This window comes from Pinus tabuliformis, chromosome J (genome assembly GCF_031772625.1).
Source record: "Pinus tabuliformis cultivar Carrire ecotype Pingquan chromosome J, CPIR1, whole genome shotgun sequence".
NCBI lineage: Eukaryota > Viridiplantae > Streptophyta > Pinopsida > Pinales > Pinaceae > Pinus > Pinus tabuliformis.
The window spans coordinates 860391673-860408479 of NC_142295.1; the positions used below are offsets into that span (position 1 = coordinate 860391673).

The 16807-nt window shown below is 35.3% G+C and overlaps 1 protein-coding gene across 2 annotated transcripts in view; it reads left to right on the top strand.

The window, feature by feature from the left end:
- Window positions 1-1818, top strand: part of LOC149229397 (nucleic acid binding / methyltransferase) — a 231172-nt gene extending 229354 nt beyond the window's left edge. For both annotated transcript variants that reach the window (XM_089378615.1, XM_089378614.1), the window contains 2 exons: window positions 813-994; window positions 1431-1818. In XM_089378615.1, coding sequence (XP_089234741.1) covers window positions 813-964 — 152 coding nt within the window. In that variant the 3' untranslated portion in view covers window positions 965-994; window positions 1431-1818. The remainder of the gene's footprint in view (window positions 1-812; window positions 995-1430) is intronic.
- The last annotated feature ends 14989 nt before the right edge of the window (window positions 1819-16807 follow it).

The window sequence follows — 16807 nt, forward strand, 5'->3', positions numbered from 1 at the left end:
TTTTAGGAAAGTGTACTTGAACTCCTGGCAACTCTTATCTCAGCCTTTCAAGGCTTGGTCAGTACCTTTTCTTCAATTATTAAACCTTGCATCACCCTCAAGCCCTCCTTAGTTGAATATCTTGTTGGTGGCATTTTGTAGGGAAGCCTCCCTTGTGGGGATAATATCCACCACTAAACAGCTGGAGAGAAGCCACTGAGGTGACAGTGGTGGCTGATCTCTTGTTGCCATAAGACCTAGGTTGCTTAGTGAGCCTTTACACTAGGCCTGCGAGATTTTATGGTAACAATCCCTAAGGTGACTTTATTACACATGCAAACCTTATATTGTAACATTTAGTGCTTTCCTTGAGTCTTTGGATGAGTCAGTTAGACTGTACACAAAGCAGTTTCTTGGGATCAGATAAAACAAATTTGCCAAGTTGTTTGTACAGTTCTTCAATAAAAGCCCCATAACCATAGCCAGTGCTGGAAACTCTATCCATACGCTGAAGTATGTTGCAGTAGAGGTTGACATGGAAAAGTATTTTGTACTTATTCACCCCTTTATGCAGTGCATCCCCAGATTTCCTGGTTTTGTCACCGTTTATACAGGTCCATGTTTTTTGCAACTTTTCTACTGTGCAAATACAGTATAATGTGGTGCAGAAGACTTTGTACGATTTTATTTATAAGATTAATGCCAATATTTTAATTCCAAAGCTAGCCTTTTCTACTACCTGATTTGTTTTATGAAATTGCAGTCTTGAATGTAGCACATAAATCAGAATAGACTTGAATCTGTTTGAAACTTAATGTGGCTTTAAAATACAGGGAAAGTTCAGCAGGAACTTGCAGCAAAACATTTGAATGCACGCCCATGTGGATTCCAGCCTACACATCATCACAAGTTGGGCAATGAGTTTATGCTATTCACAAACTATGATCCGGAGGAGAGGCTTGGTGGGTGGGCTGAATTCAATTAAAATTTATTTAAAGAGAAACTTTCTTGTTTGGTGAGTATTTCTCCATGGAGTGTCTTGCATTTATGGTTTCAACTTGTGGCCAAAAGGACATGTAACTATATACTTTTTATGCATAGGATTGTATTCTCATGCTTCTATATTGCGGAGAATCTATGATTCTTCATAGTGGCATTGGTATTGTCTTTTAATGCTGTAGCTATGTAGGCTTGCAATTCTTAGAATACCATTTCATCATTTGAGTAGCTAGTGTAAACCTGGGGTACCATAACTGAAAGATCAATCCTGGGTGTTAACTAGGCCTGGGGAAGTATGCATGGTATTGATTGGACAACATAACTTGAAACTTGCTTTATTATTTGTCTGCTCATGTCAAGAGGAGCTGATGAATCTTCCTTCCTTTCTGCAACAATTGAATCTATAAGAGTAACTAAGTTTTGCACTTCAATTTTGGACATTTTTTGTGCAGATCCAGTTGCAAAAACAGGAGTAGCATTCGCGATTTCTCTATAGAGCTTGGAATTACACTGGACTTGTTTTAACTGGCTTCATTCATGTTAAAACTAGAGTTATTCTTATCCAACTGACATTATGAGAATTGTAATTCTAGATGGTCATGTGTGTGCAAGACTCCCTTATGGTAACACTCTAAAGTTCTATGTACCTGATAATGCTCTCATGATTGAATGTTGTAGATACAGTAATATTCTTCATGGTGTTGCTACCCTGTTTTAATATGGTAGCTGCGTGGGCTTAAATTCTTAAAAGCAATTTTATCAGCCACCTATGGCTTGGATTTTTCAATTGGAAAATGAGAACCACTACCTAACACGAGGAATATATATAGGTTTTTTTTATAGATGGGGTGATTTGAACCCAATCTGCTTTAAGGTGAAGCCCTATCAAATGTGGGTAAGCTCACAAGATAGGGTTCTACTCTTGACAAGGTTTGAACCTAGGTCTGTTGTGTGGTGATGCTGATCTGAATCACTAGATCACAGTTTGAGTTGTTTAGTGCTCTCAGCTTCATGCAAGAGGTTTGGGGTTGATTCCCTAGGCCAATTGCCTCTATTGCACACCTCACTCAACGTCATTTTTTTGGGTCAAGCGTCGTGATTAGTTTCAATGGGCTTGCACTGGATACCATTTGTAAATATGAAGGCATAAATGTGAAGAAATGCTTGGGAATTTCCTTACAAGGTTTTCCTAGGAGAAAATAAATTCTTGAAGATTTCCTTTACTTATTATAATTTTCCTAATTTTAATGTTTTCTTCTTGGTTTTATTTCCTTTTATACACCTTGAGTGGGCCTAATGGTTAAGATCATGTGTTTCCTCCTACGAGGTCACGGGATTAAAACCAGAAGCGGGTAGAGTATGTATGCCTTCGTAGACTTAATAGTCAAATCACTATGCGGAGGTGGGTCCCTTGTCCCACAAACAAGGGGGTCTCATACACCAATTTGGTGTCTGGCTTGGCCGTGACCTTAAAATTGGATAATAATAATAATAATTTAGTGGTCATGACCTTAAACAAAATGCCAACACAACAAATTCTTATAAAAGCTTACAATCATGTATCCACCTATTATATCTTCAATATGTATTATGAATAAAATTTCATAGTGTTAGATTCGTACTATTAGAGGCATGGAATTTGATAACATCTTGCAAGTGGTGCTATTCATTAACTTTGTAGCTAATGTTAATGTGTAACAATAATAAATTATATGAAAAATAATACACTAAGATGTGAAGTACCAACTTTTAATGAACATGTTATTTAACTTTTTAATTTATGTTTTGATACCTTTCAAGGACACACTGTTGTATAGTCACAGGGTTGGAATTTCTAATAGGAACAACCCATCAAATTAGGTGGTTTCAACACCTTCATTACTCGTTTTCTTAAATTTTTGCAAATTACAATAACTTACAACTTCATTTGACGACCAAATCACCCTTTGATGGGCAAAGTCAAATTCCATCCCTTGTCCCGAAAGAAAGGTTGATGGCAGTTTTTTAAAATACTTCCATATTTGCATACATCGCAAAATGTACTCCTTACTATTTTAATTAACACTATGCAATGCGAATGGGTGTTAGGTCCCTATAATACTAGTGATTCCCCCATTACTATCGTCATTGTATCCCTTATTGTTATTATTGTGCCCCATAGAATCCCACTATTGTTATTTTTGTGCATTTATATTATTATTGTTAGGTCGGCTTGATTATATTGTGACCCCTTAGACTCCTATATATAGAAAGGAGGTTTTGTCATTTCTATCATCCAAGAATTGTTCATTTGTGTAATGTAAAGGAGGTTTCCTTCTCGAAGAGGATGAATTCTAAGGCGTTGATCTATCTTTCCTATCTTTTGTGAAATGGTTTCATAACATTTGGTATCAGAGCTTTGGATTATAGGATTTCACTGCTCCAAACAGGTCATCGTGGAATCTTCGCTATAACTTTTTTTTCTACGACGTTTCTGAAGCGAAAAAAAAACCCCATTTGAGACGAAATCTTGCTGAACCTCGGGTCCAAATTTCATATATTGTCTCGCTATATTTTCGGAGATATGATTTGAGGAAGTTAGGGTTTTTGCAAGCTCTAGAATTTCATCTAAAACAGGTCATCGTGGAATGTTCGCTATAACGCTTTCTCTACAAAGTTTCAGAAGCTAAAAAAAACCCATTTGAAAAGAAATCGGTCTGAACCTCGACCCCAAATTTCAGATCCAATCTATATAATCTGAGGAATTTAGGGTTCTTGCAGACCCTCGAATTACATTCCAAACATGTCACCTTGGGAAAATCATCATGTCTCTCTGAACATCAGATTGAATTTTCGTAAGAAGTTGCAGAAGGAGGAGGGACTATAGTTTTTTGGGTATCATTTTCAGAACCTAGTGTTGAAACAATGACCCATGAAACGTCGTACAAGTTTGCTCTACTGAACAAGTCTATACTCAGGCCATCATGGGAGATTTGTCATAACTCTTCATTGGAGAACCCAATCTTGATCAGACTTGCGGAGTTAGAAATATTACTCAGAGGGTTATCGCAGGAAGAAATTTCAGACCTTGGAGATCCAAAATTACAGAAATAGATCAGATTCAATATCAAGCTCCTACAAAGTGAACAAAAAGGTGTGTAATTTTTTTTAAATTTTTGCATAAGCTTGGTTTGAAAAATTAGTTTGAAGGAATTCAAAGGGCATAATGAAGCATTATTATCGGTAATTGATGCCCCCACGAAAGAAAATAGAAACACATAGTAAGCAACTTGAAAGCTCTAGCATGAATCATTAAGAAGAGGAAGAAATGCAATATGATATATCAAAATTACGAGACCAGGTGCAACAAATGTCACTTGCACAAAAAGTAACAGAATCTAAGATGGATGGTTTAAAGAAAGACGTAGAAGCTAAGATGTATGGCGTGGAAGCTAAGATGGATGGTTTAAAGAAAGGTGTGGAAGCTAAGATGGATGATTTAAAGAAAGGCATAGAAGCTAAGATGAATGACATGGAAGCTAAGATAGACGACATGGAAGAAGCTAAGATGGACGATTTGAAGACAAGCATGGAAGATTTCAAGACAGATTTGACAAAGTTTCTACAAGAAATGCTTACTAATGGCAAAAGGGTAGTAATGGAAACTCATGATGAGAACAAAATAAATGTTAATCTTGATTTCATAGACTCTAACATTGAATCGAAGAACCACCATGTTCCAAAGATCGATATGAGGAAGTTTGATGGCAAGGATCCCGGAACATGGATACTACAGATGGAACAATTTTTCGATCTCCATAATGTGCAAAAGACACAAAAGGTATGCATTGCAACTTTATATTTGGAACCAAATCAGTTTGTATGGTATCGATGGCTTTGCTCTCGTAAACAAATTGTCACTTGGGCTATTTTTATGAATGAAATGATAACACATTATGAGGATACAAAAAGAAACCCTTTTTTTAGCCAATTGATAAATCTCAAACAAAAGGGTTCAATGATGGAGCACATGATTGATCTGTTCATAGGGACTTTAAAAGATAACATCCAACATGAGGTACGCCTTTGGGAACCAGATTCATTGGAGAAGGCATTCATGTTTGCAAGAAAAATGGAAAGCAAAATTATGGCAACAAGGAAGCCTACCACTCACAATCATAAAGATGGAAGTGTTGTTGCCCCTAGCCATCCACAACCTACAAGGTTGACACCACAACACTTGAAAGAAAAAAGAGAAAAAAGGCTTTGTTACTGTTGTGATAGCAAATACACTGAAGGTCATAAGTGTGCCGAAAAGAAATTATTTTACATAGATTGTAAAGAGGAGGAAGAAAAGGAACAAGAAACATCAAAAGAAGAGGATATACACCAGGAACAAACCCTAGAAAAAGAAGAAATGAATCCGACCATATCTTGTAATGCATTGGCTGGAATTACCACTCCTCAAACTATCAAGATAGAAGGGCATATCAAGAAGAAAAAGGTAATAGTGTTGATTGATTCGGGAAGTACCCATATTTTTATTCATTGTATGAGAGCCAAGGAATTGAATTGCTTCCTATATCTAGCACCAGAGTGTCAAGTGATGGTTGCCAGTGGAGGAACCATAAATTGCTCAGGAAAGTGCCATAATATCAAGCCATCCATGGAAGAATATGTATTGAATAGCCCAATGCTTTCCATTCGAATGGGTGGCGCCGATGTTGTACTAGGAGTCCAATGGCTACAATCCTTGGGTACAATAGCTTTTAATTTTCAAGAACTTTTCATGAAATTCTCTGCAGAAGCAAAGGAAGTTTAATCAAGGGGTATCGCAGGGAAACCGAGAAAGATAATTAACTCTAATGGAATGACAAAGCTTCTCAAGAAAGAACAACGAGGCATAATTACACAATTATGCTCACTAGAGGTTCCCACATTGAAATCATCCATTTCTCCATATCTCCAAAAAGCCTTGGACAATCATTCCAAGGTATTTGAGACTCCCAAAGGCCTCCCACCTATTCGTGATCATGATCATGCTATCGATTTGATTCCAGGAAGTGTTCCTTCAAACATCAGGCCTCACAGATATCCCTATGTCCAAAAGAGTGAAATTGAACATATGGTTGCAGAAATGCTAGAGGCTGGTATAATTCAACCTAGTCAAAGTTCTTTCTCTGCTCCAGTAGTATTGGTTCACAAGAAGGATGGATCATGGCGCATGTGTCCATATTATAGGGAGCTCAACAAGCTCACTATTAAGATAAATTTCCCATTCCTGCCATTGATGAATTATTGGACGAATTGCATGGATCAATTTACTTCACCAAGTTGGATCTTCATTCAGGATATCATCAAATCAGAATGAAGACTGAAAACATTCCAAAAACAACGTTTAGAACTCATGAGGGTCATTATGAATTTTTGGTCATGCCTTTTGGCCTTACTAATGCACCTTCTACATTTCAAGGTTTGATGAATTCCATTTTTAAACCTTTCCTTAGAAAATTTGTGTTAGTATTTTTTGATGATATACTAATCTACAACAAGTCTTGGAAGGATCATGTTGAACATGTTGACAGGGTGCTCAAACTATTGGAGGAGAAACAATTATATGCAAAAATCTTCAAATGTTTCTTTGGAGTACAAGAGGTGGAATATCTGGGTCATATTGTATCTCATGAAGGTGTTAAGGTAGACCCTAGAAAAATTAAAACCATTAAAGAATGGAAAATCCCCACATCCATAAAGTATCTGCGAGGATTTTTCGGGTGGCCAGGGTATTATTGCAAGTTTGTTAAGAATTATGGGAGAATAGCTGCACCTCTAACAACATTATTGAAGAAAGATGCATTCTCATAGACTCTAGAAGCAACAAAGGCCTTTGAATGTCTTAAAGAGGCAATGTGCCAAGCACCAGCCTTAGCTACACCGAACTTCACAAAAACCTTTATTGTGGAATGTGATGCCTCAGGAAATGGAATTGGTGTTGTTTTAATGCAAGAAGAAAGACCCATTGCTTTCGAAAGTCGTCCAATCAAAGGAAAGTATTTACACAAAGCTATTTATGAGAAGGAAATGCTGGCAATACTACATGCACTTAAGAAATGGCGACCCTACCTAATGGGCAGACACTTCAAGGATAAAAATAGATCATGATAGTCTTAAATACTTCTTAGAACAAAGATTATCTTTAGAAGAGCAACAAAAATGGGTCACAAAGATGTTGGGCTATAACTTTGAAATCATCTACAAAAAAAGGAAGCAAAATGTTATGGCAGATGCACTCTCAAGAAAGGATGAGGATGTGGAAGCATTTCTTTGTGCCATTTCTATTATCCAACTAGATTGGATAAACGAAGCAAGGGATGAATGGAAGAATGACGAGGAAGTGTGGGCACTCATTCAAAAGATACAACAAGATCCTAGTACATCTGATACATTTAGCTGGAAAAATGATTCGTTATGGTACAAGGATCGATTATACCTATGTAAGAATTCCCAACTCAAACAAAAGGTTCTTAGGGAATTGCACACCTCTCCCTTTGGAGGGCACTCAATATTTCTAAAAACCTAGCACATGGTTAAGAAGGATTTTTTTGGGATGGCCTTAAATCGGATATTCAAAAGTTCGTGGCGAATGTTTGGTTGGCCAACAAAATAAAGTTGAAACGATTAAGACCCCAAGACTATTAGAACCTTTATCGATTCCAAGCCAACGTTGGGAGGAGGTTTCAATGGATTTTATCACAGGTTTACCCAAGTCCAAAGGAAAAAGTGTTATCATGGTGGTAGTTGACAGCCTTACCAAGTATGCACATATTTGTGCATTATCTTATCAATTTAAAGTGAGTATAGTTTCTACTGCATTTATGGAAACAATTCAAAAGCTACATGAAACCCAAAGATTATTGTAAGCGACAGAGATCCCATTTTCACTGGAAATTTTTGGACATAATTATCTTCTTGTCTTGGTACTCAATTAGCTCATAGCTCATCTTATCATCCTCAATCTGATGGGCAAACTGAGGTAGTAAACAAATGTTTGGAAGGATATCTTTGTTGCTTTGTATATGATAAACAGACACAATGGGTCAAATGGTTGCCTCTGGCTAAATGGTGGTATAACACTTAATTCCATACTGCAACAAAAATGACCCCAAAATGGCACTTTATGGATATCATCTACCATCCATCACATCATATTTAAGAGAAAATTCTAAGGTTTAAGCAGTGGAAGATCACATCAAGCATCAACAACAAGTTCTCCAACTCTTAAAGGATAACCTCACCTTGGCGCAAAATAGAATGAAACAACAGGCAGATCAACATCACAACGAAAGAAGTTTTGATGTAGGTGATTGGGTATTCCTACAGCTACAACCATATAAACAAATGTCTCTTAAGCAAGCTAAGAAGGATAATAAATTATCACCAAAGTATTATGGTCCATACAAGGTGTTGCAAAAGATAGGTACTATGGCATACAAATTGGAGCTTCCTGCAGCTTCCTGAGTGCACCCAGTTTTCCATGTTTCATGCTTAAAGAAGGTTATAGGTGACAAGATTCCAGTTCAAACAATATTGCCAGAACTTGATGAGGAAGGAAAAATCATATTAGAACCTAAAGCAGTCAAAGAAACAAGAACTCGACAACTACGACATCGATCAATTTTAGAGTATCTCATCAATTGGAAGAACTTACCCTTTGAAGATTCCACATGAGAGGATGAGAATTTTATACAGAAGCATCCAGAACTACTCAAGCGTTGAGGACAATATTTTTTTGAAGGAGAGGGGAATGTTAGGTCCCTATAATACTAGTGATTCCCCCATTATTATTGTCATTGTACCCCTTATTGTTATTATTGTGCCCTATAGAATCCCACTATTGTTATTTTTGTGCCTTTATATTATTATTGTTAGGTCGGCTTGGTTATATTGTGACCCCTTAGACTCCTATATATAGAAAATAGGTTTTGTCATTTGTATCATCCAAAAATTGTTCATTTGTGTATTGTAAAGGAGGTTTTCCCCTCGAAGAGGCTGAATTCTAAGGCGTTGATCTATCTTTTCTATCTTTTGTGAGCTGGTTTCATAACAATGGGTGTATTGGCATAAAACTCAATGATCATCATGGTTACTATATACATGAATGGATACTTATACATTATGGCAAGATTCCATATTTGATACATTTTAGGAAAAAATAAAATATGGTTTATATATATATATATATATATATATATATATATTTTCTTCTTGGTTTGAAGGACACTGGAGGATGGTAGTGTGGAACAAAGCAACAGGGAATGGCAAAGGACACGGGTATCATGGTATTAGTGAGGGAAAAAGAAGGTTGTCTCATTCAATTAGAAAAATAAGACTCAAATAAACAATTCATTTGGTTTAAAATATCAGAAAATGGAAATCACATCAGAATTACAACATGCTATTTTGCGCCGCAAGTTTCAAAAATCTACAAAAGTAGAGGGCTTGAACACAAATATCCCTTTGTAGCCTTAAAAGCAGATATTGCAACATATTCTCAGTTAGGTGAAGTCCTTATAGTGGGTGATTTCAATGCTAGGACTGCAAGTGAGCAAGCTAACATTCTTTGTTGTAAATATGATTGCAACCCTATTTGGCTTACAGAAGAGAGTAATCATCAGTGGGAAATAATTTCAAAGGACAAGGGTTGCAATCTCTTTGGTGAACAATTGCTTACTCTATGTGGGGCCTTCGATTTAGTCATTTGTAATGGCTTGACTAGATGGGCAAAGTCTGGTAATTTCACTTGCAATACTTACAATGGAGCAAGTGTAATAGATTATGTAATTTGCTCGCATGATTTGTGTGAGAAAATGGAGGAATTTTTTGATTGGAGATCAGCTTTGGGACTTAAAATTAGATCACAAACCAATTTATTTAAGTTTGTCTTAGACTGGGAAAAAACAGTTAGAGTAAAAAACTGAAGTGTTCAACGAAATCTCCCAAAGGGCGGAATTCTTTTGATTCCAGAAAATTGTAATACCTTCAAAATGCGCTAGAGAGGCTCTTCGAGAAGTAGAAAATCTCAATTCACGGCCTTCATAGTCGCGAATTAACACATTTAATTCAAAGCGCACTTGCAGAGTGCAAAAGAGAAAAAATTAAGAAGTCTGAAACAAATTGCTTTACGGTTAATGCTTGGTTTGAAGAGAAATGCAAAAAGGCAAGGAGAATGTGGATAGAGTCAAGCAATGATAACATAAAGCTCAAAGATTAAAAGCAGATATTAAGAAAGAAAAAGGTTGATTTCATGGTTTTAAGGAGGGAAGAACTAATCTTCCTTGCGAAAAATAATCCAAAATTATTTTGGAAGGAGCTCCAACCGAGAAATATGCAAACTGAAAATAATATTACATCTTCTAAATGGTTTGACTAGCAAGACAACTCTATGAGAAGGATCCCAACGTTGACCCTTCCCCCTTGGTCAACACTGGTATTGAACTCTTCGCGGTGCAAGAGGTAGAGATGGGTATCAAGAAGTTGGGTGTTGGAAAAGCAAAAGACTTAATTGAGCTCCAAGCGGAGTATCTAAAGTGCGGCTCAAATATTCTTGCATGTCACATTACAAAAATTTTCAACATCATACAATAGGGGCTCCCCACAAATTGGAAAACTAGTCTGGCAATACCTCTTCTCAAGAGTGGTGACGTCAATAACCCCTCCAATTATAGGACCATAATGATAAACCCTTTGTTTGCAAAGTTATTTAGAAGCATGCTAGAAAATAAACCAGCAAGTGGGTAGAAGAAGGAGATTAGCGTGCTAAAGGGAAAGCAAGTTTTAGACCTAAACATTCCACAGTTGATCATTGTATAACTTTAAGGCACATCATTCAAAAAGTTTTGGAGAGAAAGGAAGAAGTCTTTTGTTGCATTGTTGATTTCAGAAAAGCATTTGACATAGTTCCTAGAGATAACTTTGGCACAAAATTGAGGAACTTGGGGTTCCTAAACGTTTGAGACGTTGAAGAATCTAGGGCATGCATATTTAGGGTGATTCTTCGATACATGATAACAATTTGTGAAGTGTTAATGCAATTTTTATCTTAGCTTGATTGTTTACTTCATTATTAGCATGCGTGAGTTAACTTCATCAAACTGCTACTAAACAAAAAAGACAAGAACACAAATGGTTGGCTATCTGCGAGGGCCAAAACCTCTCCCTCTTGGAGAGGAAAACCCATGCATAGATTCTTCTTATAGAGTTTCCATTAATGAATACCAAGACCATGAACCTTGACACACTTTGCCTCTCCAAGACCAAGATATCAGTCCTCCTTTCCGTCGCTGCTGAGATCCTCCTCATTGCTGCACCATTGAAGCCATCACTACTAAGATCTTCATTGTTGCTTCATATCAACGTGATCCATTCACTGTGATCTCTATGCTTTCATTGATGCACTGAGACAGTGATTACATTATGTCAATGAGCTCTTCATTGAAGTCATCATCACGATGAATGTTGCAATATATATTTGTCATCATTGTATATTAGCTGAGACAATGATTCTCATTACTACTTCATCATGTAACCCTTGTCATTGTTATGATGCTGAGACTACATCATTCCTTTATCATTGGTATGCTGGGACTAGAGTACAACTTCTTCTTGATATACATAGACTACAATACTGCTCAAGACACATAGATCCGAGTCTTACTGTAATGCATTCATTACTGAGACTGTATGCTATCTACTATAGGAATACCATCCTTGATCTCTGTGTCCTTCTCCGAGATTCATCTATATATTGTGTCTTCATTCATAGAGTGATCATCAAGTGGGTGACTGCGTTTAGAGTTCCTTCCTATTAAGCTGAGACCACAGAGATGCTAGAGATGTGCTATGTCACACGAAAAATCCAATGTGCAACTTCCTTTTACCCAAAGTATCACTGATAGGAGTGCTCATATTCTTAAAAATAATAGAGTTTATGCTACCTTTAAACCCTTTAATACCATTAGAAATTCTCTTAGATCTATTAAAGACCCGGTTAACCCTAAAGACATGAAAGGGGTCTATTCAATTCCTTGTTCATGTGGGATTCCCTACTTTGGGGAAATTGGTTGCTCCATTATCCAAAGAATCCAAGAACATGCATCAGACATTAAGCACAATTGTTCCCGTTCCTCAGCGTTAGATGAACATGTGGAGAAATCTAAGCACCATGTCTACGTTGAGGATTCCCAGGTCATCACTAGGGTTTATCACTTTAATCATAAGAAGCTAAGAGAGGCCATTGAGATTGAGAAACATGCAATCAATCTCAATAGGGATGATGGTTGGAAATTACGTAGGAGCAGGATTCATGCCCTATCTTCTTAATTGCCTTTTATTTTTTTTAATTCATTTATTATTTATTATTTTTTTTTATTTTTAATTTATTTTTTCTTTCTAATCCTTTTTAACTCTTAATTAATTATTCTCTGATAGTTTAATATTTAATAATAATATTTAAAGGACGCTAAACTTTTTATACAAATTCTCATTCTATTATTAATTCAATTTAGTATTGAAAAAAATATAATTTCAATTCTTCTAAAAACTAATTCCTAATGGCTAATTCCTAACAACGATTTCATATAGCTAACTCCCAATGGCTATTTTTTATTTTATTATTAAATATTAATTTATTTTAGTTAATTTAATTTAATTGGATTTAATATTAAATAATAATACAATTCTTTTTAGTTTCTGAATTCTTCTAACAACTAATTCATAACGACTAACTTTGGACCCAGATGCATCTCTGCTATTTAAACATTTGGAAAGGTTGATTTTTTCACCTTTGTCCCGAGGATGAACTAGATGGTTCGAAACGTCGACCAAATCTTAATGATGTGATTAATCCGAAATACAATCTCATTATCAATATAGATCATAAAAGTCTAAGATCGAGTACTATCATATCATCATAATTTTATTCTTCTGATACATATAAATTAATCTAGCACACTAACATTTTATATCTCTGATATGAAATTTTGCACAACTCTATTATTTTATATATTTTCTTTTAATGTATATCATATTTATTTTCTTGGCAATTAAAATAGTTATGAATTGGAATAAGAGGTTGAATCTAACAATCTGGCACATGGCAAAAACAATGCTCTTTTTTCTAAGATTTGCTCAACGCCAACCAAAGAATTTCTGATCATCGATATGGAATTACCAAACAAAACTGCCCCTAAGTACAAATGTTCACCAACTGAGAGTGAACCTAGCCCAACAAGATAACCGAAAGGAGCATTCTCGCAAGATGTTCTTCATTAATTCACTTCAAGCGAGATAGGCAAAAACAATCAATATTTTGGTTGGCCAAATTTCCCTAAAATATTGATCTTGTCCAAAAATTTAATTTCTTTTTACAAAGTAGTGTTGTTAAGGTGCCTCAACTAATATGGAAATCATAATTAGGTATGTCTTTATTGCTCTTAACTACTAAATTCATTTCATTACTTCAAACTTTGTAAAGGGCAACCTCTTTATATATCAGGTTTCTCCAAAGCTATTTTACTATGTAAAGGGCAACCTCTTTATATATCAGGTTATCAGGTTTCTCCAAAGCTATTTTACTATGTAAAGGGCAACCTCTTTATATATCAGGTTTCTCCAAAGCTATTTTACTATAAAATTTGATTGGATGACATTTTATATAAGCTAATTTGCTTAGATGCATTCCATTACAAGTGAATTAATTTTTTGTTTGTTTGTTTAGTTGTTATTTAATTGTGCTCTAAAAGTGGGCATAAAAAATTTTAATTTTATTTCTCATACAACTGATTAATTATTTCATTCTAACTTTCAAAATTAAATTGCCACTGTATGTAATAGAGATTGGATGTTGATTCGAGCAATAGGATAAAAATGTGAGAGATTTTGAAAAATATTTTGTAATATTAAAATATATATATATATATATATATATATATATATATAATTGTAATTATAATTTGGATATCAATCTACATATCAAAACTATGTCAAATACCTGGACTTTGCTTTATTTGTATTGGTTTCTTTTGTGATTATTGAATATTATTCTATACTACCTCAAAAACTGTATCAAATTCCCTAATGGCAATTTTCCAAACATGAATTTGGAGGGTTTGATAATTGTAATAGTTTTGATTTTAAGAGATTTGATTGAACATTGTTTTTAGGAACTATAGCCGTAAAAGTTGTGTTTTTATTTTTCAATAATTATGTGTTTTCAAAATTAAATTTATAATTTTAAATATAGAAAATCCATAGTTTGCAAAATTGACCTTTGCCTTATTTGTGTTAGATTTTTTTTTTGTTATTGTTCGACATCATTCTTTACCACATCAAAACTATGTCAAGTCCCCTAATGGCAATTAGTCAAACATGAATTTGGAGTTAATTTTTTCATCATTGTAGTCGTTTTGCTTTCAATATTCATACAATGAATCATTGTATTTCACAACCATGGATTTGAGGTATTTGGAAGCTTTGTTAGAGTAAAATATAATCAAAGTTTTAAAGGTGATTGATCACTATACTTATAAATTGCATTTGTAAATTATTGTACTAATACATTTTGTTAAAAACATCTAATTTAATTTTTATTTTTATTTTTCTAGTAGTCTCGAAATAAAAGAGTTGCTATGTGCATATATATATATATGCTTTGGTCTAAAATAAAGTTTTCGTTGAACTAAAAAGGGTATGAATTTAATTTGTAAAATTTAAAATTATTTTTGACTTTTGATTAACTTACCAAATATAAACATTCTTATATTATGCTATCTAGTAAAATGTGAATGCTATATATATATATATATAGTAACACCCTAGAATTCGAGCGGAACCCCCCAATATTCATCGAATATATATATATATATATATATATATATATATATATATAAGTATTATATTCCTGTATAATAAAACATGCATATTACTCCCTTACAAGGGTCAATTGCTAATACCTAGATATTAGCCAAAAGAGTCACATGAATTTCCATGTGCTTATGTCGCTCTCTTCAATGTGTTATGTGGCCTCTTATAACCTTTTGAGTGCAAATACCTTACAATCTCTTTCAAAGGATCTCCATACTATAGCCAAAAAAAGGGCTTGTAAGCAAAATGTGAATTGAAAATGGCGGACTTGCTTGCAATACACAATGATTATAAAGAGGACATATGTTGAACCAAATGCTCCTCAAAATATTCATGAACGAGGAAAGCCCTCATTGGTAGAGAGAGGGATTCTTTAAATAGCTCATTGCCGTGAGCATTTAATTCCCTATAGATATGAGCAAAGGAAGACCAATCTAGGATTTGAAAGACGTCTTTTATTTGATTGAGGGTGGGCTAAAGTATTACATTATATATTTGTGCCTTATTGCTTAACTAGTTTATTACCATATTTGAATCACCAAGAACCTACATCTTAGTGAGACCAATAATTTTGGCATGAAAAGGGAGGACCCATGAGGCCACAAACGCTACTTTCTTGTTTGTCGCCAAACTTGGAGCATACTTGATTTGAAAGAATTGAACATTGGATAAGAAAAAGATCACCCCAACCTTGCATTAGGGTGGGTGCCCTTGACTTGCGCCATAAAAAATTCCCCACAGCATGCCAGCTTCAAAACGAGGCATTATTGGACATTTATGCTTGGCTTGCTTGGGGTCCAATTTGTTTTCCTTTGTTATCTTCTTGAATTTTTTGGCCTCTAGAATAGTTGAGACCACGTTGTATTGGAATATCACCATATTTCTTGTCCACCAGATGAAACAGGCTAAAAATGAAGAGATCCATAATTATGGCGACCTTAAGGGATCCTACGATTACAAGGCGCCTTTGTGGGCACACCGCAACCCCTTGAATGTGTGGCACTGATGTGTTTCTCTTCTGCCTTGTGAAGTACATAGTTACTCCACTCAGACTATGCCTCACAATAAGATTACTTATATAATCTGTATGTTATTAGTTACTTAGTGGAATATCATAACCCTTCATTATAGTCAAGCAATCATATTATCACTTATACTTGAGTTAATCTTTCATTCATTAACCATATATGAGCATCATATGCAAGATATTAAACCAACAGTAACATCATCATACACATGCACAATATATAGGACATGATCCTCTGACCTTTTGCTATTTATAATGAATCACAATATAACAGTTACTGGCGACAAAGGCTCGGTTCATAGAAGTACATAACCAAAATCCCAAACAAGATCATAAGAAAGAACTTGCCACCTAATGGACCCTACTCGAGTCATATTGTCACTTGGATGACCCTACTTGGTCAACTCGTCACTCGACTTGATTTGCGCTTTGGTTCGGCTCTTTCCTCGCTTGGGTCTGCACGACCTCAAACCTCCAAGCTTCTCTTCTGTCTCAATCCTTCGTTCGTGCTTTGTTTCACGTTTTGTGACTCGTTCTAACTCTGTTCAATTATGTTCGTTCTCCATTGGTTCTCCACATTCGTTCAGTTCATTTATATGGCACGAGGCCTCTCCTTGTGCGGTTCTTCTTTTCGCCCCTTTAGTCACACTCGAGTTGGCTTGTTAGGAAACCGGCTCACAAAAAGATAGAAAAGATAGATCAACGCCTTAGAATTCAGCCTCTTCGAGGGGGCAACCTCCTTTACATTACACAAATGAACAATTCTTGGATGATACAAATGACTAAACCTCCCTTCTATATATAGGAGTCTAAGAGGTCACAATATAATCAAGTCGGCATAGCAGTAATAACATAAGAGCACAAAAATAACAATAGTGGGTTTCTATGGGGCATACTAATAAC